The sequence below is a fragment of the Neomonachus schauinslandi genome, chromosome 6, assembly GCF_002201575.2.
Source record: "Neomonachus schauinslandi chromosome 6, ASM220157v2, whole genome shotgun sequence".
NCBI classification, from domain to species: Eukaryota; Metazoa; Chordata; class Mammalia; order Carnivora; family Phocidae; genus Neomonachus; species Neomonachus schauinslandi.
This window is the reverse complement of record NC_058408.1, coordinates 48,370,096-48,391,985: the sequence shown is the minus strand read 5'-3', so window position 1 is coordinate 48,391,985 and position 21,890 is coordinate 48,370,096. Positions and strand designations below refer to the sequence as shown.

The following is a 21,890-nucleotide window of genomic DNA, read 5'->3' as shown; positions in this document are numbered from 1 at the left end:
GGCAACATTTGGCTTTTCCTTTCACTGGCAGTTGCTAAATTTAAGCCTTATTTTGGCAGAAAAGAGGGAGTACCGACTAATTAAAGTAAGTCATTTTAGTTGTATCATTTGCTTTATGACAATGGAGTTGTTTAAATGATAAGCTTTCTACTATTTTTCAGAATTGTAGCTTGTAGTGACAGTATTTCCAAGGAGGCCTGGATGAGGTAGGATTTGTTTTGAGGGTTTTATTAGTGTGTTTTCAGGTTAGGTTGGTGTCTGAAGGATGAAATCAGTTTATTTGTAGTCTTTTCCTTTGTTTCCACTGATGCTATTGGATTTTAAAGTCAGCATCATTTACTCCTCACATTCACATAAGACATAGATGTCATAACTTGATGTAAAAGAGAGAAGCATTTTCCTCTTGACGTCCATCTCTTTCTAAATCTTATATTTGGATTTTTGTCTCCTAGTGACTACAGAATCAGTTACATATAAAAGTAATTTCAGGGACGCCTGGGTGGCTCAGTCGTTAAGCGTCTGCCTTTGGCTCAGGTCATGATCCCAGGGTCCTGGGATCAAGTCCCACATCGGGCTCCTTGCTCAGTGAGGAGCCTGCTTCTCCCTCTCCCTCTGCTGCTCCCCCTGCTTGTGCTCTCTCTCTCTCTCTCTCTCTCTGACAAATAAATAAAAATCTTTAAAAAAATAAATAAATAAAAGTAATTTCAGTAGGGTTTCAGTTTTACTTCAGTTTAATTATATAGGGAGGAGCCCTGGTGGCAAATTTTTCTAAGTCAGATGTCGCACTAGTGGGCATTTTGTCTTCTTTTTTTCCCCGCATATTTTCAAATTGTCATAGTGCGTTTCTTTCTTTTTTGTGGTATATAATTCTGTAATAATAAATGCATAGAAATTAAGTACAACACACATGGAGAAAATGCATTATATTATAGTGCCTAGAGTATTTTGTTTGTTTTTACCTTTTGTAGGAATATATCTTTATTTTGTATTTTTTAATTTAAATTCAGTTAGCCAACATAGAGTACATCATTAGTTTTTGATGTAGTGTTCAGTGATTCATTAGTTGCATATAACACTCAGTGCTCTTCACATCACGTGCCCCCCTTAATGTCCATCACCCAGTTACCCCACCCACCTCCCCTTCCACAACCCTCAGTTTGTTTCCCAGAGTCAAGATTCTGTCATGGTTTGTCTCCCTCTCTGATTTCTTCCCATTCAGTTTTCCCTCCCTTCCCCTGTGATCCTCTGTGCTATTTCTTATATTCCAGATATGAGTGAAACCATATGATAATTGTCTTTCTCTGATTGACTTATTTCACTCAGCATAATACCCTCCATTTCCATCCATGTTGATGTAAATGGGAAGTATTCATCCTTCCTGATGGCTGAGTAATATTCCATTGTATATATGAACCACATCTTCTTTATCCATTCATCTGTTGAAGGGCATCTCGGCTCCTTCCACAGTATTTTGAAGAGGAATGAGAATGTGCAGAACCAGTGTAGTATAGTGGTTAAAAAGCAAGGGGTTCCAGAGTCAGGCTGCCTGGGCTTGAAGTTGTACTCTGCCACTTGGCAGCCGTGTGCCCTGGGAAAAGTCAGACATCGTCTCTGTATCCCAGCTGTTGATAGGTGATCTACTGTTGATAAAGAAAATGAACGGTTCACATAACACACATTCTTACTTAATACCGTATTAAATCAGTACACATTTCTATTTTCATAGCTAAGGTTATTTCTCTCAGAAAAACAAATGCTTACTTATTTATGACTGTTTTGGATGGTCTTGTTACTTGTTGCTTTCCTTAGAAACCAGAGTAAAAGGTGAAGTCCTCACAATGGATCTGCCACTCACCCTGCTGCTGGGACCAGCACTTCTACCCATTGGCTCATTTCCCACAACCCTTCCCATTGCTTTCTCCACTCCAGCCACACTGACTTATTGGCTCTTTCTGAAACATACCAGGAGTTCTTCTGCCTTAAAGCCTTTGCCCAATCCATTCTTGTTGCCTGGAATGCTTTTCCCTTCTCATACCTGCAGGCTAATTCACCTCCTTCAAGTCTTTAGTCAGTGTAATCTTTCTCCAAAAGGCCTATCGTGACCACTTTATATTCTCAGCTCTTTACATGGCTCTATTTTTCTATAGCACTTGTCTTTTACTAATTTATTATGTTCTTGGTTTATGGTCTGTCTCCTTCCACTAGTATATGAAGCCTAATGAAGGCAAAGATTTGTTATTGTTTTGTTCACCGATAGCATCTCAAGTGCCTCAAACCAATAAAAGGTGCTCAATAAATACATGAATGAATGAAACTTTTTAAGTGTTTTCAATATACTGGGTTTAAATCCTGACTCCTCATCTATTAAGTGTGTGACCTAAAGCAAGTTGCTGATTGGCTATTTTGTGGAGTTGTTGCATCAATTACACAGTATTACGTATTAGAAAGCACCTAGCCAGTGCTTCATATCCAGGAAACCTTCAGGAAATTCATTCAGTCAACAAATGTTAATTGAGCACTTATGATGACGTTTCCCTATAGGCACTGGCATGCATTGCTGAACAAAAGAGCCAAAAATCCCTGCTATTTGTAGAACTTACACCTAGTTTTCCTCCCTTCCTTTGATGTGGTAGTTTCTAAGGGGGAAAATCGTGATTCTACCTCACCTACTCAGTAGTCTCTCCCCCTAGATTCACATTCAGTTAATACTTATAGGGACCCATTTTCCATTATTTTAAAAATACTTTTCCATTCAGTTATCTTATTCTTTGGAGTGGCCCTAGGAAGAGGATTTTTTATTCCTCATTTTACAAGTAAGAAATCCGAAACTTGGAAGTTATGACTTGTCCAAGGTCATTCAATAGGAGAAATTGGAGCCAGGATTTGATGCCACACTTTCTGACTCAGAGTTGCCTGCTCTTTCTACACTGGTACTTGCATCAAAAACACAACAGTGGCTTTTATTCATTTCACTGCCCATTTTATTTCCATTCTACAGACACTTATTGAGCCCCTACAAATTGCCTGCTATCAGACCTGCCCTGGGAAGGCAAAGATTGTTTAATCCCTGCCCTGAGTTCAGAGTTTAGTGTGCTAAATGTAAGATTAGCTCTATTTATTTGGAATACTCAGGAGCACAGAGGAGGGCCACCTCCTCTAGAGTAAGGTGTAGGACGTGTCAAAAAACACTCTGGAAGAGATCATGCCTTAGCTGGGTCTGAAAGGATGACTTAGCCAGGGGAAAGGGAGGGAATATGAGTAGTAGCAGAGATGCATGGTAAGTGTAGAAAATTTCAGGCTCTCAGAGTTGCTGGAGGGTAAAGCATGAAGCAGGGAACGGCCAGGAATCAGGCTAGAATATTTAGTAGCTACCAGGTGATACCATATCCTACCAGCAGAACTCTTACCAGGCCCCCTCTTTTAGGGACTGTTAGGTCAGTTATGCAGCCTTGGTCCAATAAGCTATAGTCAGGGCAGAAGAATTACTTGGTGCAAAGGATAGTGATCTGTTCATAAGGAATTGCTCAGAAGGGGCAGTGGGCAAGTGGGCATGCCTTATACTCCGAGGTTTCCTAGTGGGGGTAATGTCACTGGAAGGCTGGCTCGCTGCATAGTTGGTCCAGGACAGAGGCATAGTAGGAGCTAAGGCTAGCTTGGAGATAGTGAGTTTTTAGTGGCATCGTCTGTTCACTTAAGTGGTCTTCCTGAACACGTGGGAGACCACATGGCCGAATAGACTGATGCCAGATCAACCTTTATAGCCTAAGCTAAACAATATTCTCAGGTGAAAACCATGTTTCAGTTTTATCAAGGAGATAAAAACAGAATTTTGTTGTAGATTCTACTACCTCTGTGAAACATTACTGACCACTCTGGGCTATCTTAAACTTTCCCTTATCTATATTCCCAGAACAACTGTAATTTCACATATATATTGAGTGCTTACTAAAGTTTAGACACTACGGTAGATGTTAAGATAGATATAGCATTACACCTTCCCCAAAAGCTTAAGGGCCAATGGGAGCAATAAGTATGCATTAGTAGGTGGACAAACTACTTTCCCAACCTTATTTTTCGCTACTTCTAATCATATACAAGCCAGATTAAATCTACTTAATGGATACCCATTGTGTTCTTATCTCCATGACATTTCTCAGGCTTTGGTTCATACAGCACCCTAGCTCCCCAGCACCTGCAAATCCAAATCCTGTCTACCCACTGGGACCTACCATATTCCACTTCTTCCATATAACTTCCCCTTATTTCTCCAGGTGATGTAACCTTGTCTTTTTCTGAAGTCCTGAAATTAGTTCCTATATACCTCTCTAAAATAATACCATATTACCAATTCTAAGATGCACATTTTTTTCACATTTTAACATCCCTGTAAGTTACTCTTTTAAGATATTCTGTCATCAACATTCTTGAAAGGATTCAGAATGATATTCTGTGGAAAAACATGAACAACTCCAAGTCAAAAAGTAGTTCAGAAGAAAGAAGCATTAGGAATACCTTAACCAATTTATTTTGCATAAATTTATTTTCTTTTTATGTGTACACTATGCTATATATGACAAAACCTGCCTAAGTAAGTCTTTTAAAAACTTCTTTGGTACAAAATAAAAATTTTAAGTGATAAAGCATTGTGTTATAGTTTAATTGGCAGCTTTTTTCTTAGTGTACATAAAATAATAATATGACTTACCATCAACGGTGTCCTAGATTCAAAGAAATGTATTTTGTGATTAAATATGCCAGACATTAAGAACACTTACCTCCCTTGGGCGCCTGGGTGGCTCAGTTGGTTAAGCGACTGCCTTCGGCTCAGGTCATGATCCTGGAGTCCCGGGATCGAGTCCCGCATCGGGCTCCCTGCTCGGCAGGGAGTCTGCTTCTCCCTCTGACCCTCCTCCCCCTCATGCTCTCTGTTTCTCATTCTCTCTGTCTCAAATAAATAAATAAAATCTTTAAAAAAAAAAAAAAAAAGAACACTTACCTCCCTAATTGTGTCATATATAATTATATTTAGTTTCCAAATCCCATATTAAACTATAAGCTCCTTTGGGGCAGAGTTTGTGTTTGCTTTATCTTTGATTCCCTTACAATACCTGGTATAGTGCTTTACAACAAATAGACATAAAACAAATATTTATTAAATAAATGGATTAGAACAAGAAAGTATTATATAGTAAGTTCCACAAAAAGTAAAGTACTACATGAGTGAACATCTACTAGTACATTCTCAGTTAACTGCTTAACTGTATTTTTGCTAGAAATATATTTATATATGATATTTGGGCAGGTCCTTGGGCCAAATCTCAACTTAGGCGAGTGGTTTTGGAACCAACCATAAACAGTCCAAGTAGCATTCCATAAACTTGGGTCTGGTTTGCTGACTACATTTATGAGCAAATGTGGTGACTCATTCTGATTGAATCATACATAATAAGTAGTAAATAAAGCCTTTGCCTTGGAGAACAGATGACAGTGACTTTCCCTAGCAATGCTCAGATTGGACAGGAGACCAGATAAATGCCTGTCTCTAAGAAATACAGTACTTTAGGGGAGCCCAGTTGACTCAGCCGGTAGAGCACGCAACTCTTGATCTCGGGGTTGTAGGTTCAAGCCCCATGTTGGATATAGAGATTGCTTAAAAATAAAATCTTAAAAAAAAAAGAAGAAAAGAAATGTACTACAACATGGATGGAACTAGAGGGTATTCTGCTGAGCGTAATAAGTCAGTCAGAGAAAGACAAATACCATATGATTTCACTCATGTGTAATTTAAGAAACAAAACAGATGAACATAGGGGAAGGGAAGGAAAAATAAAATAAGATAAAAGCAGAGAGGGAGGCAAACCATAAGAGACTCTTCACTATAGGAAACAAACTGAGGGTTGCTGGAGGGGGGTGGGGGAATGAGGTAACTGGGTGATGGACATTAAGGAGGGCACATGATGTAATGAGCACTGGGTGTTGTATGCAACCAATGAATCACTAAATTCTACCCCTGAAACTAATAATACACTATATGTTAACTAAATTGAACTTAAATAAAAAAATTTTAAAAACAAAACCAAAAAGAAATGTAGTACTTTAAAAAACAGTTTTTGTTTTCTTGTTTTCTTCCCTCCAGTCAATCTCTATGCACCTATAATAAAAAGCAGCCTAGGGAATTATGTCTATGTGGTATTTTCTAGGAGTCTTTACACTTATTCTTGGGCTACGGGAATAACAAGAAATAACAAGCATTTTTTTTTTCAGTCAGCTAAATAGTTTTACTTCTGATTCAAATAAGTTTGTTTCCATTTTTCTCAAATGAAAGGAGCAGTGCATTCTGTGTTTGCAAAATACTTTGGCATGGGTAAGCACTGTGGTAGTCCACATTACTGTTCACCAGATATTCCCAGTTTTCTTTCTGGATACATGATACAATCGTATATCCTTTCCCTGGGGAGATCCCGTGTGGTCATGTGACTTTTTGTCCAATGAAATGAGACCAGAAGTGACATAAAAGTTTAAGAACTAGTACATAACTTGCCACATTTCCTTTCTCTTCTGAAGCAACTTTAGATGTGCAGAGGAAGAGCCTCCTGTAGCCTAAGTCCCTAAGTGAGAGTAGCACAGAGCGAAGCCCCCATCTCCCTTAGTTGATCGGCTCATAGATAGATGTGGAATATGTTTTGTGCTACTAAGATATTGAGATGATAAGATAAACATAACCCAGTGTATCTTGATTAATACAGTCTTCACCCAAAACAGTGGGCTTTGGTGATAACTAAAAGAATATAAAAGATTTGACATGCTGATCTTGACCCAGTATTTCTTTCTCTTCCTTATGGAAATGTTTATTGTACATAGCTTTTATAAGATAATATTCATCTCATGGTGATTAGAAAGAGTCATTTTCCCAGCATCAAAATACTTTTCTTTGAATTAGAACTTTTTCTCAAGACATTTTGATATGCTTCCATAAGATGTCCTTTCATTTGCCAACAATAGAATTGTTACTTGAAAGCAGTGACTGTCATCATTCATGCGTGCATTTATTCCATTATTCAACACACTTTTATTGGATGCTCATTGTTTGCCAGGTGCTAAGACTAGGAAATGTTTAAGGAGCTCTAGATAGTTTAGTCGAAGTGGTAGGAGGCAAGTAGGGGGCCAAAAACTGTAAACTACTTTGTTCTTCTGAAGTCTAGATGTTTCAGTAGTTTCATAAATGATACCTATTTCAAGATAGTTTAGCTACATTAAAACTTAAGTTTACAAGTAACGTATCCAAGGTGATATAGACCAAATTTTAACGCTTTTGAGACTACCAACACATTACCTTATACTAATTACATAATTCTTTTTTGTTTGTTTGAGGAATTTTTGTACGGGCATTGTAGGGTTTTTTCTGTTTTTATTTTTGAGTTTTTGTTTTGGTTTGGGTTTTTTGTTTTGTTTTTTTTGCGGGGCGGGGAGCTCTTATAATAAAGCTTCTCTTCTCACTATCAGTATATTCTTTAAAATTCCTCTAATGCACTAAGTACCTTTTCACCTCAGGGCCCTTGCACATGCTATTCTCATTTCCTTTTCTCCCTTAATTTAGTTCAGGAAACTACCTACTGGATGCCCTTTTCTATTGAAACTTCTTCATAGAAAGGAATATGTTTTTCTGTTACATTGTTGTGTTTTTAAAACTCTGTTATCAAAGTTAGAAGTTTCTCTACCATAGCTGGTATAGAAAATGTTTAAGAAATAAGAAGTTAAGTGTTATCAAAAAGTTGAATTATCCCAGTTATCCTGGAAGAAAAAAAATTTTTCATCACATTACCAGGTGGCTTCAAGCAACTATTATTTATAAATTAAAAAATTAAAAGCTGGATTCTTGTTTTGGTCTTCATTATAAAAATCTTAATATCTTTTCCAGAGGTGGTACAGAGGAGTAAGGAGACAGCAAAGTGCTCTTTTGGTTTTCTCTTCCATCACCTTCTGCCTTTTCATTCTAGGGGTTCTTCAGCAAGCGCCTGAAAGGCTCCATCAAGAGGACCAAAAGCCAATCAAAACTTGACAGAAACACTAGCTTTCGGCTTCCATCCCTTCGTAACGCAGATGACAGGTAGGAGTAAGCTTGCTTAAAACAGGGAAAGCAGTTTTGCTGTTTGTTTCTGTTTTTGTTTTAAACAGGGAAAGCAGTTCTACAGTGGGTTTTGATAAGGCATTTTTGGTCATCTCTGACTTTGCATCAATGACAATGGAAAGATGCAATACTAAATTCACTTTTTTTTTTTTTGTCTTGTTCATATTGAGGCAAGGTACAAAGTGTTGGCTCACATGCCCAGGCAATTTAAGAATCTTACAATATTGGAAAGTAAGAACTAATTTAAGTGCTGTTTCTGTAGAATTAAATCCTAGTGGTCAGAGATGTCTTTCTTTTGTAGAATGACTGTAGGATGATGATGACAATAGTAAACATGTCTTGAGCACTGCACTAGATGCTTTATATACATTAGCTTGTTTAATCTTTATAGTAACCCTATAAGATAAATATTATTATCGCCACTTTGTAGATGAAGAATCCGAGGCACAGAGAGATTAAATAATCTTGCCCAAGGTCATACAGCTTAGTAAATAACAAAAATGGTATTTGAACTTGAGCAATTTGGCTGAAGTCCATGCTGTTCACTGCTCCATTGTTCTTTGTGTACAGCATATGGAATCAGTTGTATTGGTTTGCAGTCACATCTAGAAAACATGTATGAAAAGGAAGATTTTGATTATTAGGACTATCAGCTTGAGTAACCCTCAAAAGTGTAGCTCATTAGGGATAACAACCTTGTAAAATCGTTGAATGTTTTTAGAACACATTTTTAATACTTCGTATCTCCACATTGTTCAAAATTTAGGAAATGGTACTTGCTGTATTTTGACACATCACCAACATTTACTGAGTGCTTACTGTTTGCCAAGCATTTTTAATGTAGTCTCTCATGTACTACACAACCCTAGATATGGTTATTACCCTCATTTTACAGATGAGGAACTAAGACAAAAGAAATTGAGAAACTTGCCCAAGGTCACACAGCTAGTAGGTGGTAGAGCTTGGATTTGAAGTTCTGTCTGCCCTTCATATCTGATACTCTTATTTATACTGGATTTTTTTACTTTTAGTAAGTCCATTATTTTCAGTTATCTACATAACAAGCAAATATAGATTACAGCCTCTGTAATGGCACATTATAGATTTGCCAGGCAGAGAATTCCTCTCCTTTTTTAATGGATGAAGTAACTTGTCCCCCATACTTAGCTGATGAGACAGTATACTGCTTTATCAGCGATTCTTATCCCTGAACCACTTTAGAGGTGCTCTGTGAAATTTGCAAGTCTGTCCAATTTGCCGTGTAAAAGTTGTGTTGTTAATGATCTCTTTTATACCTCTTTGTTTTAAAGTAATCATTAAAAAGCTGATTGTTTTTCCAAGAATTAAAAACATTTTAAAGTCTCAATAAAATGGAATGACAAATTTTTTCAAAATACTGGTTTTTAAGAACAAAGACATTGTACAACCTCTGAAACACTCCCAGTTCAGTAGCCACTTTCTTAAACTCTGCAGCATCATGTGTATGTTTGGGTGACAAGGAAATAGTTTTTATAGGAGTACTTTATTTTTTAAACTTGCACTAAATACCACTTTCATAATTTCGAATTGCTCCCTCCTCTTCCATTTTGCTTTAGGTAGCCTAAAGGAATGCTTAGATTGAATTACCACTAGATTGTATTCTCCTAGAGTCTCCTATATGCTATTATATAGCTAGTGCACTTTTATTTAGCCTTTCCGATGACCTAAATTCATTATGTGTGCCTTCCATGCAGTTCTGCTTCAATCAATAGTATCTTTGTATCTCAAAGACAGCATAATAAAAAGGTGCCAGTAAATCTCAAATATTTATATTTTTCAAATCCATTTGAATTATAGAAGTTTCTTATACAGAAAGCTTTCAAAAACTTTATTCTTCCCATAAAGGGATATACTCACTAGAGTTTGAATATATAATGTTTTTTTTTTTAAACAGGCTCTCTTGCCTTCAGATCATCTGAAGATGCATATAAATAGAATTAAGGTACAAGATATTAATCAACTGAGTTCTTTGAATCAGTACCCTTATGGGTGAGACCAAAGATTTTTTTCAAAAACTGTGGTTTTCTTGGGTTATAGCATTGATTGCCCAAGTCAGGCCATTTCTTCCAAAATGGTATATAGTGTCTAAATCTCAGTAGCAAAACATTTCTGTTCTTATGTCAAATCCGTAGAAACTCTAGGCAGACCTAGTAAGCAACCCTTTTTTTCAGTTTTTAAATTATACAGTAAAATGCATATGTCTTTGTTTTAAAAACTTTCAGTACAGGGGCACCTGAGTGGCTCAGATGGAGCCCAGCGCTGGGCTCAGCACTCAGCAGGGAGTCTGCTTGAGATTCTCTCTCTCTCTCTCTCTCTCTCTCTCTCTCTGTCCCTCTGCCACTCCCCTGCTTGTGTGTGTGCACAGGCTTGTGTGCACTATCATTCTCTCTCAAAAACAAATAAATAAAATCTTTAAAAAAAATAAGTTTTAGTACATAAGTACAGATCAAAAAGCTGAAGTCCCCTTCACCCTGCCCATCTTTCCATACACATAACCTCATGAGCAGTTTGTATATTTTCACATCTCTTTAAAAATCCATACATAAATGCACACATATATATGTTTTGCTTATTTTCATATAAGTGGAATCATATTACACATATTGTGTGATTTACTTTTTAATACAAATATTTTGGACAACTTTTATGTCAGTACATGTAAATCTACATTATTTTAACAGATGCCTTCTTGGTATGCTACAGTTTTTTGTAACATATTCCACTTCTGTGATAGATATTTTAATTGTTTCCCCCTTTGGGGCACAAACTAGCGATATAGTGGACATTTCTGAACGTACACCTTTTTTGTCCTTATGTGATTGAGTCAGATTTGTGAAGTAAAACTACTAGATATAGCATATGCACATTATCAAATTATCCTTCAAAAAAGCTGTAGTAATTACCATTTCCACCAACAGAGTAGGATTACTTTTATCTTTTGGAGCCGGACAAGAGGCTTGAACTCACGACTCTGAAATCAAGACCTGAGCTAAGATCAAGAGTAGGAGGCTTAACCAGCTGAGCCACCCAGGCACCCCATGGATTACTTTAATCTTTTAAATAACATTTTACATTGTATCAATGTGATGGAATAAATACTAATAATAAACACCTATATAGTATTTACTATGTGCCAGACACTGTTCTAAGCATTTTATATAAACTAACTCTAATCATTAAAACAAATCCTATGGGGTGGTTACTGTATTGACCTCATTTTGAGGATGAGGAAACGGAGACACAGAGAAATAAGTAAATTGTACAAGGTTAGAAAATGGCAGACCTGTGGTTCAAATCCAGTAAGTCTGGCTCTAGAGTCTACATTCTTAAACTTTATGCTATATTGCCTCTCAAAAAAAGATGCAGGGGGATGCATTTTTTTGTTTTGTGGTTCCCTAATGTCTAATAAGTTGAACATCTTTTCACTTCTTCTATGACTTGTTTATTTATTGCTTTGCCCATTTTTCTATTGAGCTGTTTTGTCCTTTTTTCCCTGATTTGTAGTAGTGCTTTATTATTACTAGGGATTGTAAGCCACTATTATGCATGTTGCTAAAATTATCTCCCAGTCTATTTCTTGTCTTTTAAAAATCATGTCTCTAGGGGTGCCTGGGTGGCTCAGTCACTTAAGCATCCAACTCTTGATTTAGGCTCAGGTCATAATCTCTGGGTCATGAGATCAAGCCCCATGTCCGGCTACACGCTCAGCGGGGAGTCTGCTTGTCCCTCTCCCTCTGCTCCTCCTTCCACCTGCACACACACACACACACACACACACACTATCTCTCTCATAAATAAATAATGAAAAATTAAAATCGTGTCAGTAAATTTTATGGAAGTGTTAGATTTTCTTTTCTTTTTTTTTTAAAGATTTTATTTATTTATTTGACAGAGACAGCGAGAGCAGGAACTCAAGTAGGGGGAGTGGGAGAGGGAGAAGCAGGCTTCCCGCTGAGCAGGGAGCCCGATGTGGGACTGGATCCCAGGACTCTGGGATCATGACCTGAGCTGAAGGCAGCCACTTAACGACTGAGCCACCCAGGCGCCCGAAGTGTTAGATTTTCATTTGGTCTAATATGCCAATCTTTTTCTTTATGACCTACCTCAACAAATTTGACCAGAACACAAAAGAAGTCAGAGATCTGTTTCTCATTACATTTCTCATTATGATCCTGTGCAAATCACTTCATCTCTCCCCGCTTCAAGACGAAGAGAGATTCTATCTTGAAGTATCAGAGAATAATGCAGTAGTGATCATGATAGGAGTTCTTACAGGTTTTTGATAACCACAAAACTTATCTGCACTCATAGCATTTTAAAAAGGTAAAATTTTGGGTGCCTGGGTGGCTCAGATGGTTAAGCGTCTGCCTTCGGCTCAGGTCATGATCTCAGGGTCCTGGGATCAAGTCCCGCATCAGGCTCCCTGCTCCTTGGGAGCCTGCTTCTCCCTCTGCCTCTCTCTCTCTCTCTCTCTCTCTGTCTCTCATGAATAAATAAATAAAATCTTTAAAAAAAAAAAATAAAAAGGTAAAATTTTCTCATGAGGTCTGAGTTACTGCTTAAGATGACTGAGACACAGTTTTAAATGAGTTTTGCTAAATATGATCAGTAAGCTTTTCTGTGCAAAATACAATAGGGTATTTTAACATGCAGACTTGACTGATCAGAAAGACCCTCGCAGCTCCAGGTTTGTCTAGCCAATGATCTACTGGTCATAAACTCTGCTATAAGGCTGTGGTGGAATTTGGTTACCAGTGTTGCTTTTTGGGTCCGTTTATAGTAGTCCTTAAACTCAGAATTTCCTTTATGAAATTGTGGGGCACAGGCATACGAAGTAAAGCTTTTGCCAATTAATATTTCTAGAAACCAAATTTCTTGATATACAGTAACATGTGTGATGGTTAGGTACATTCCAGAAACCTTTGTGCTACAAAGGAATGTAGAGAACTAAAGACATGGCCCCCGACCTCAGGAGAGTCCAGTAAAAGAAGTCAGTGTCCAGGAGAAGATGGTACAGGTAGGCTGAGATGACTTCCTGCTGGATATTCAGGAAACATCTTTACTGGGCAGTGGCCCATGAATGGAACAGGTCTCATTTGAACTTAGAAACAGATACAGGGAGAGAGCTTTTCTCAGAATAGAAATAATGAGCAAAAACAGATTATAAGAAATGATGGAGCTTAAAGAGAAATTCTGAATAGTTCATGGTATATAAAGCAGGAAGGCAGGAAATAAGATTGGAAAGGTAAAATTCCAGTTTTGAAGTTGGTAGGTAAAAAGCTTCTGCTTTTTTTGTCTTAAAAATTACTCAATATAAGAAAAGAAATATGAACTCCATATTTGATGAAACGAGGAGAAAGCTGAATGATAGATTACTTAAAATTAAGGGACAATCAGACTAGTTGCCTACAGAGTGAAATTCTGAAAAGAAGTCTATCACTTAGGATTCACACTGGCTGGTAGTTAACAGATAACTCCAAATAGTAATGGCTTAAACAAGTAAAATTATTTTTTCCTCACCTAAAAGAAATCTGAAGGTGGGCAGTCCAGGGCTAAGGGACCAAGGCTCTTTGTGAGCTTTTTCCTCTCCCATCCTTAGGGTCTTCAAGGATCTCTTTCTGGATACAGTGTAGCTACTAAAGCTTCAGCCATAGCACCCATGTTTCAGGTATCATAAAAGGGCACCTGTCTTCCAGCTAAGTGTTTTCCCTTTAAAGCCATTTCCCTGAAACCCCATCCAGTGACTTCTGTTGTGTCTCATTACCATCTCTTTCTGCAAGAGAGGCTGGAAAATATTATACCTGGGTACATCATTTCCCCCCAGTAATGCCAGAGTCTGTTATTAAGGAAGGAGGGAGGGATGGACATTTGAAAGAAAACTAACAGTCTGTAACAAAAGAATGAGGTTGATTTACCCACCCACCTCCAGAATTCTGCAATGATTCAGCTCCCACCCAGCTCTAGAAGGCCAGCAGTCAGGCTTACATTTGTCACATAGCAAATTTGAGAAACTGAACCAACCCAGATAAAAAGACCTACAGACAGCAACATTTGTGTTCGCCTCTTACAAACCTCTATGGTAATTCCACTCCTAAGTATATCCAAGAGAAATGAAAACATTATGTCACCGCAAAAACTTGTACATGAGTATTCATAGCAATATTATTCATAATAGCCAAAAAGTGGTTATGATCCAAATGTCCATCAGCTGATCAATGGATATACAAAACATGATATATCCGTACAATGCATTACAATTGACCCTTGAACTCAACACAGGGGTTAGGTGTGCTGACCATCCCCTCCCCCGCCACCCCTGCAACAGTCGAAAATCCACATATAACTTTTGACTCCCCAAAAACCTAACTGCTAATAGCCCACTGTTGACCAGAATCCTTACGGGTAACATAAACAGTCAATTAACACATATTTTGTATGTTATATATATTATATCCGGTATTCTTACAATACAGTTAGCTAGAGAAAAGAAAATGTTATTAAGAAGATCCTAAAGAGGCGCCTGGGTGGCTCAGTCGTTAGGTGTCTGCCTCCGGCTCAGGTTGTGATCCCAGGGTCCTGGGATCGAGCCCCGCATCGGGCTCCCTGCTCCGCGGGAAGCCTGCTTCTCCCTCTTCCACTCCCCCTGCTTGTGTTCCCTCTCTAGCTGTGTCTCTCTCTGTCAAATAAATAAAATCCTTAAAAACAGAAAATCCTAAGGAAGAGAAAATATATTTACAGTACTGTACTGTATTTACTGAAAAAGAATCCACTGTAAGTGGACCTGCACAGTTCAAACATGCATTGTTCAAGGCCAAGTGTATTATTCAGCCATAAAAAGGAATGAAGTACTAAAACATGCTACAACATGGATAAATCTTAAAAACTTTATGCTGAGTGAAAAAGACCATCACAAAAGACCATATTTTGTATGATTCCATTTATATGAAATGTCCAGAATAAGCAAATCTATAGAGACAGTAGATTAATGGTTGCTAGAGGCTGGGGATATAAGGTAGGGGGAGTCACGAATGAGGAATGACTGTTAATGGGCATGAGGCTTCTTTTTGGAGCAATGAAAATGTTTTAAGCTTAGATTGTGGTGACAATTGCACAAATCTGAATATACTGAAAACTGTATACTTTAAATGGATAGATTTTATGGTGTGTGAATCATATCTCAACCTCAATAAAAATGTTAAATTAAAAAAAAACAAGAAACAGCTGGCCAGGAAATACTCTACAATGAAGCTGATTAGTCTATAAGCTCCATTCCAGTGCACAAAACTTCCATCGTGTTTTTTAAGTGCTTTACTATTAAATATAAACAGATAACCAAGAATCTCCAGATATTGGAGGAAAGTCTCCAACATAAAAGAGAGCAAAACAAATAAATAGGAGGGAGAAAAAAACAACCCAGGAGAAACAGAAACACTGCACAGAGCCAAAAACAACTTTAAAGCATAATATTTTCTTTTCTTTTCTTTTTTTTTAAGATTTTATTTATTTATTTGACAGAGAGAGACACAGCAAGAGAGGGAACACAAGTGAGGGAGTGGGAGAGGGAGAAGCAGGCTTCCCACTGAGCAGGGAGCCTGATGCGGGGCTCGATCCCAGAACCCCGGGATCATGACCTGAGCTGAAGTCAGACGCTTAATGACTGAGCCACCCATGCGCCCCTAAGGCATAATATTTTCAAAAGATAAGATTGTACATCTATGAAACAGTAACAAGATGATACAAGAAAAGGGACATCAAAGAAACAAGAAAGAGAGCTTAAGAATTAAAAAGTTTATCTTTTAATAAACTTGAGCACTCAGCAGGGAGTCTGCTTGAGATTCTCTCTCTCTCTCTCTCTCTGTCCCTCTGCCACTCCCCTGCTTGTGTGTGTGCACTATCACTCTCTCTCAAAAACAAATAAATAAAATCTTAAAAAAAAATAAGTTTTAGGGGCGCCTGGATGGCTCAGTCGTTAGGCGTCTGCCTTCGGCTCAGGTCATGATCCCAGGGTCCTGGGATCGAGCCCCGCGTCGGGCTCCCTGCTCGGTAGGAAGCCTGCTTCTCCCTCTCCCACTCCCCCTGCTTGTGTTCCCTCTCTCGCTGTGTCTTTCTCTGTCAAATAAATAAAATCTTTTTAAAAAATAAATAAATAAATAAGTTTTAGTACATAAGTACAGATCAAAAAGCTGAAGTCCCCTTCACCCTGCCCATCTTTCCATACACATAACCTCATTAGCTTTTATTGCTCAAGTCAAGTCACTGTCCCAGAAAGTAGAATAGAAATTGAGAAAATCAACCCAGAAGATTCTAGGAAAAGAGAACATAGAAAAACTTCAGAGAGGAAATTGTCAAAGAAACAATACAAGAAAATGTCTCAAAACAAGAAAACATAAATGTCCAGGTTAGAAAGGCCATCAAATTCCCAGCACAGTGAATGAAAAAAGACAAAAGACCCCCCCCACCCCAACACAAACACACACACACACACATCAATTCACATCATCAAGAAATACCAGATCACTGAGACAAAAAAAAAATCTTAAAAGCTTCTGGAAAGAAAAAAATAGGTTACATACAGAGGAAGAGTGGGAGGATCACATTGTAATTCTCATAGAAATATTGAAAACTGGAAGTTGATGGAGAAATGTCTTTAAAATTCTGAGTGAAAATTATTTTCAACCTAATATTCCTTATACAGGGAAATCCTTGAATGTCATTCACACTGAGGAGTTTGGATTTTATCATATAAGCAGTGGGGAGCCTTTAAACACTTTTGAGCAAGGAAATTACCTAATCAGAATTGTGCCATGTATAGATTAATCCAGGAATGGAATTTCAAATGACTTGGTGTGCACATACTAAGTTTGGGGAACCAGTTAGCAAAGAGCTATTGTAGGAAATAATGAAGGCTATAAGGAAGATAGTGACACTGGGAATGAAGAGGCAGAGTCAAGATAGGAGGAACATTTTAGAGTTGAAATCAATAGGATGTCACAAAGTCATCATAGTTCCAAAGCCATCTAATCAGATAAAAGCCAGTAAAGTGATTTCCTAGAATCAATATTGGCAACATTTTCAAATTAAAGCCATGTCATGTGGAAGGGTGTTGGGACAGGAGAAGACTGATATTTATACCTTTCATTCAAATGCATTTTTAAAAGGTTTAAAAAATGGTGCTCGCTTCGGCAGCACATATACTAAAAGGTTTAAAAAATGAGGAAATGCTAAAGAACAGTGGTCATACTACATTATCAGACATTCCAAGGTTCCAACTGTCTGCCGGGTGGCCAGCCTTGCCTGGAAACGCTACTTAAATTTACTGGTCTTGAAGTAAAGATAAACACATGGAGTAGAATTTTCTTAACCTCTTCACACATCCCTCAAATAAAAACCTTCACAGTGATGTCCTCAATTCTGAGGCCCACTAACAAAGCATGGTTTTAAAGCAGTTGGCTTGTTCATTGTCAGGAGATACCTAAAAGTTAAGTGTGGTGTTCATTTGTAGGGAGAATTTTGGGACAATATACTGAGCTTCTTGAGTTTCTCCTAATTAGAACTAATTTTTTAACTTACTTTGAATTTATATGCTCACAAGAAATTGTAAAAATAGTATGTAGAGTCTTGTAAACCCTCCCCCAACTCCCCCCAATAGCTATATCTTATAACTGTACTATAATATAAAAACCAGATAATTGATCTTGGTACAGTACTATTAATTGGACTACAGACTTTACTCAGTTTTCGCCAATTTTCATATGCTCTGCATAGTTCTATGCAGTTTCATCCTATGTATAGATTTGTGTAATCACCACCACAATCAAGATATAGAATTGTTCCATTACCAGAAAAGAACTCCTTCTGCCCCTTCACAGTCCTACCCGCCTCCCCACAACCGTCCCTGTCCTCTAGCAACCACTAATTTGTTTTCCATCTCTATAGTTTTGCTATTTCAAGAATGTTATATAAATGGAATCATATAGCATATAACCAATTAAGATTGCCCTTTTTTCAGTGCATAGGATGCCCTTGAAAACCACCCAAGTTGTTGCATCTATCAATAGTTTGCTCCTTGTTATTGCTGAGTAGTATTCCACTGTATGGATGTACCAGGGTTTGTGAAATCATTCACCCACTGAAGAACATTTGGGTACACATGAAGAAAAGTTGTATATGCATAAGTTTTCACTTCCCTGGTGTAAATGCATGTGAGTGTAGTTGCTGGGTAGGATGGCACGCACATGTTTAGGTATACAAGAAACTGCCATATTCTTTTCCAGAGTATCTGTAACCATTTTACATTCCCACCAGCTATGTTTAGTGTTTTTTATGTCCCAAGAGATAGTCATCTATGCTGTCTTCTAGAAGTTTTATGATTTTTAGCTTTTGTATTTAGGTTGCCAATCCATTTATTTAATCTTGTGTTGGCTTTAAATAAAAGATCTTGACTCAGAACTTACTGGCGTTCAGTCCAAGATATCAAAACTAAGAACTTGTCCCAGCCAAGCCAGTTACAGGGAGTCTGCCTTCCTTTGGAGAGGGAAATATTGTAAACTACTTACTTCTCTCCTGATCTGCTCTTCCCTTCCAGCTTACTAACCATGGTTTTAGAAGTTGCCAGAAAGTCCTGGGCAAGAGAAGACAGAAAGGAGGAAAAAGGGGATAAGAAAGTTCTAGTACTATCTTAGCCTTCCATAATGCTGTCTGAGCCTGGCTGATGTTTAAAGCTTACTGTTCCCTCATGGGGTACTTTGGGGAATTCTTCACAAATGTCTCATCTCTGAGGAGCTCGCATCTATGGTTTCATTGAGGTTAGTGGGTATATGTCTTTCCCAGGTGTTCACTAGCAACTCCTTTCACAATTTCTGGGGAGGAATTCTTGTTCTTCTGGTCTCTTTACCCTTCTAGTCCTTTGGTCCACAGGAAATATCCACAATTTCTCTGCCCTGACAAACCTCTAGGAGTGCAGGCTAATCTAAAAGCGTCAACCCTCTTAGGTTCTGCCACCAACAGCTAATCATTTATCATCTAGATTTTCCAGATAGAATCAAACTTCACCCTATATGCAGCATCTAGCCATTTCCCTGGTGGGAGGCAGGGAGATGAGCCTCACAGCTTTCTCCAAAAATTGTCTCTCACAAAATCCTTTCCCTTCTCTACACTCTGACCACTTTTTTTTTTTTTTAAGATTTTATTTATTTATTTGAGAGAGAGAGAGAGAGCACACAGCTGGGGGTGGGGCAGAGAGAGGGAAACCAGACTCTCCTTTGAGCAGGGAGCCCAACGAGGGGCTCGATCATGACCTGAGCTGAAGGCAGATGCTTACCTTACTAAGCCACCCAGGCACCCCTCTGACCACTTTTTATAGTCTTGTTCTGAGAGGTTCAAGGTAATAGAACTGGCTCCAGAACATTTCCTTTGTAAATTCTACAGTTTGCCTAGTCCTTGACTTCAGTATACAAATCTGTTTTCTCTTAATGTCTCAATTGAAACTTCAATTTTGATATCTCATCAGATATGCATATAATACTTTTATTAATCTGTGGTCTTTGGCAAAACATACAAAGTGCAACATGGCCCTGTCCCTACCTAACTCTCAGCATTGTCTCCTACCACTCTATGACAAGTCTTTTACTTACCACACTGTTTTGTATTTCTTTGCTTTTGATCTTGCTGCCCTCTCTATCCCAAATACCATTTCCTATTCTTACCCCTTGTCCTTTGTCATAATTTATAACATTCTAACTCATACTCATGCCACCCAAATCAGTAGTCCAGTGCCTTTGGACTTCTTTGCCTTGTTCTTCCCATCCATCATCCTAAACTAATGGCCAAACTTATGGGACTTTTATAGGGCTACTTTCTACTGAATTTATCTTTTCACGTTTCTGCTTACTGCAGCAGATTGGAAGCTCCTCAAGAGTACAGACAGCCTTTGTATCCTCATCCCCTCGTACAATGCCTGTCCTGTTAAGGAACTTAATGTTTGTTAGCCTGAAACAGAAGACTGCAAATGAATTCTAGATAATAAAGAATAATATTTTTTAATATGGTATACTTGGATAGAAGGACAGTTTCTCAGAAATTATTGAATTTCAGGTTATTAATTAATCAATACAGTCTGGCTGTAGATTATAGTTTCTCTTATCAGTGTTTACTGCTGTAGGCCAATTAAGGATCCCATAGTTTTATGAACTAAAATCCAATCCAATTGTATCATGATAGCATTTTATAATTCATTAGAATGCTTTATCTTAATAGAAAAGTTGTTTATGTACATTTATTCCTTCTGTCTTCATATTGTTCCAACAAAGAATATTTTGAAGAATAACTATCTTGATCTCAACCAAATGAATACTTCACATAAAATAAACTCATACATGTCATATCACTGTGAAAAAGCCCCATGTCTGCAATGGTAGCCCCATTTGTGCTGTAGTTTATGTTTGTGAAATCATATGTTATAACATTTGGTTCTCACAGTAACTGTGTGAGGTATAGGAAGAGAAATCATTATCCACATTTTACAAATGAGGTAACTATGGTTCAGAAAGAATAAATTATTTGTTCCACATCACATATAGCTAGCGAGTGGTTGGAGGTGAATAAATATATACTTTTGGCTCCGAGTCGAGTACCTTTTCCATTATACTCTCTGTTGCATGTGTTGATAGGAATCCTGACTTGCTGAGGAATGATTGAGAAGGAAAAATGAAAGGTAAAAATCACACATATAGACATACACACAAACATACTCAAAACAACAGCTCTTAATAAGAGTAGACTAGATATACAGTGATGATGAATGTGCCAATTTGTGGCCATGATATTTCCACAATTTGTTGAAATAAAAAGCTGACTCCCTTTTGTACTCCTTTCATCTCTCCTCCCCCTAAATCCAAATATATTGGGTGAAAAAATAAAAGCACTAAAAGAAAATATAGTAGCTGGATTTCTTATGATCTTGGAATGGAAGAATCCTTTCTAAGCATAAACTGGGGGAAGTAACTATGCATATGACAGGAAAAGTACTAATTTATTTAACATACAAAGAACATTTACATATCAGTTAAGTTCAACAATTAGAAAAAAGATTTAAGAACATGAAATAGCAGCTTGTAACTCACAGAAAAGGTAACTGAGATTGCCGATAAACATATTAAAATGTCTCAACCTCATAAAGAAATGCATAAGAAAGCAATAATGGAATAACATTTTTCACCAATTATCCTGACAAAAGTTTTTCAAGTTCAGCCATATCCGGTTTTGGTGATAGCATATAGAAACATGCTGGTAGGAGTTTAAATTGATGCCATGTTTTGTGTAGGTTAATTTAGCAGTATCAAAATTTTAGATGTATGTACTCCTTGATCTAGCAGTTTCACATCTAGAAATTTAACCCATAAATCATGCACATGTGCATAAAGATATGTATACTAAGATACTTTTTGAAACTGGGTGGTGATCACAGAAGAACAAAAGAAAGAAAGAAAAGAAAAGAGGAAAAAACTGAGATGGTCCTCAGGGACTGGTTGAACCACTATAGGTCCACACAAGGGAATACTATATGGTTATTAAAAAGAGGCAAATCATATCTATATGTTCCAATATGGACAGAAGTCCAAAATACACTCTAAAGGAAAAAAAGTATGGTAGAATTCCATTTGTGTGTGAATACGTATATACGTTTGTGTGTGTGAAATGTATGTGTATATATTTGGTTGTCTGT

The 21,890-nt window shown here is 37.6% G+C and overlaps 1 protein-coding gene across 2 annotated transcripts in view; it reads left to right on the top strand.

Annotated features, from left to right (window-relative positions):
* RASAL2 (RAS protein activator like 2) overlaps positions 1-21,890 on the top strand; it is a 350,264-nt gene that overhangs the window by 284,787 nt on the left and 43,587 nt on the right. For both annotated transcript variants that reach the window (XM_021682604.2, XM_044916396.1), the window contains exon 5: positions 7,998-8,107. In XM_021682604.2, coding sequence (XP_021538279.2) covers positions 7,998-8,107 — 110 coding nt within the window. The remainder of the gene's footprint in view (positions 1-7,997; positions 8,108-21,890) is intronic.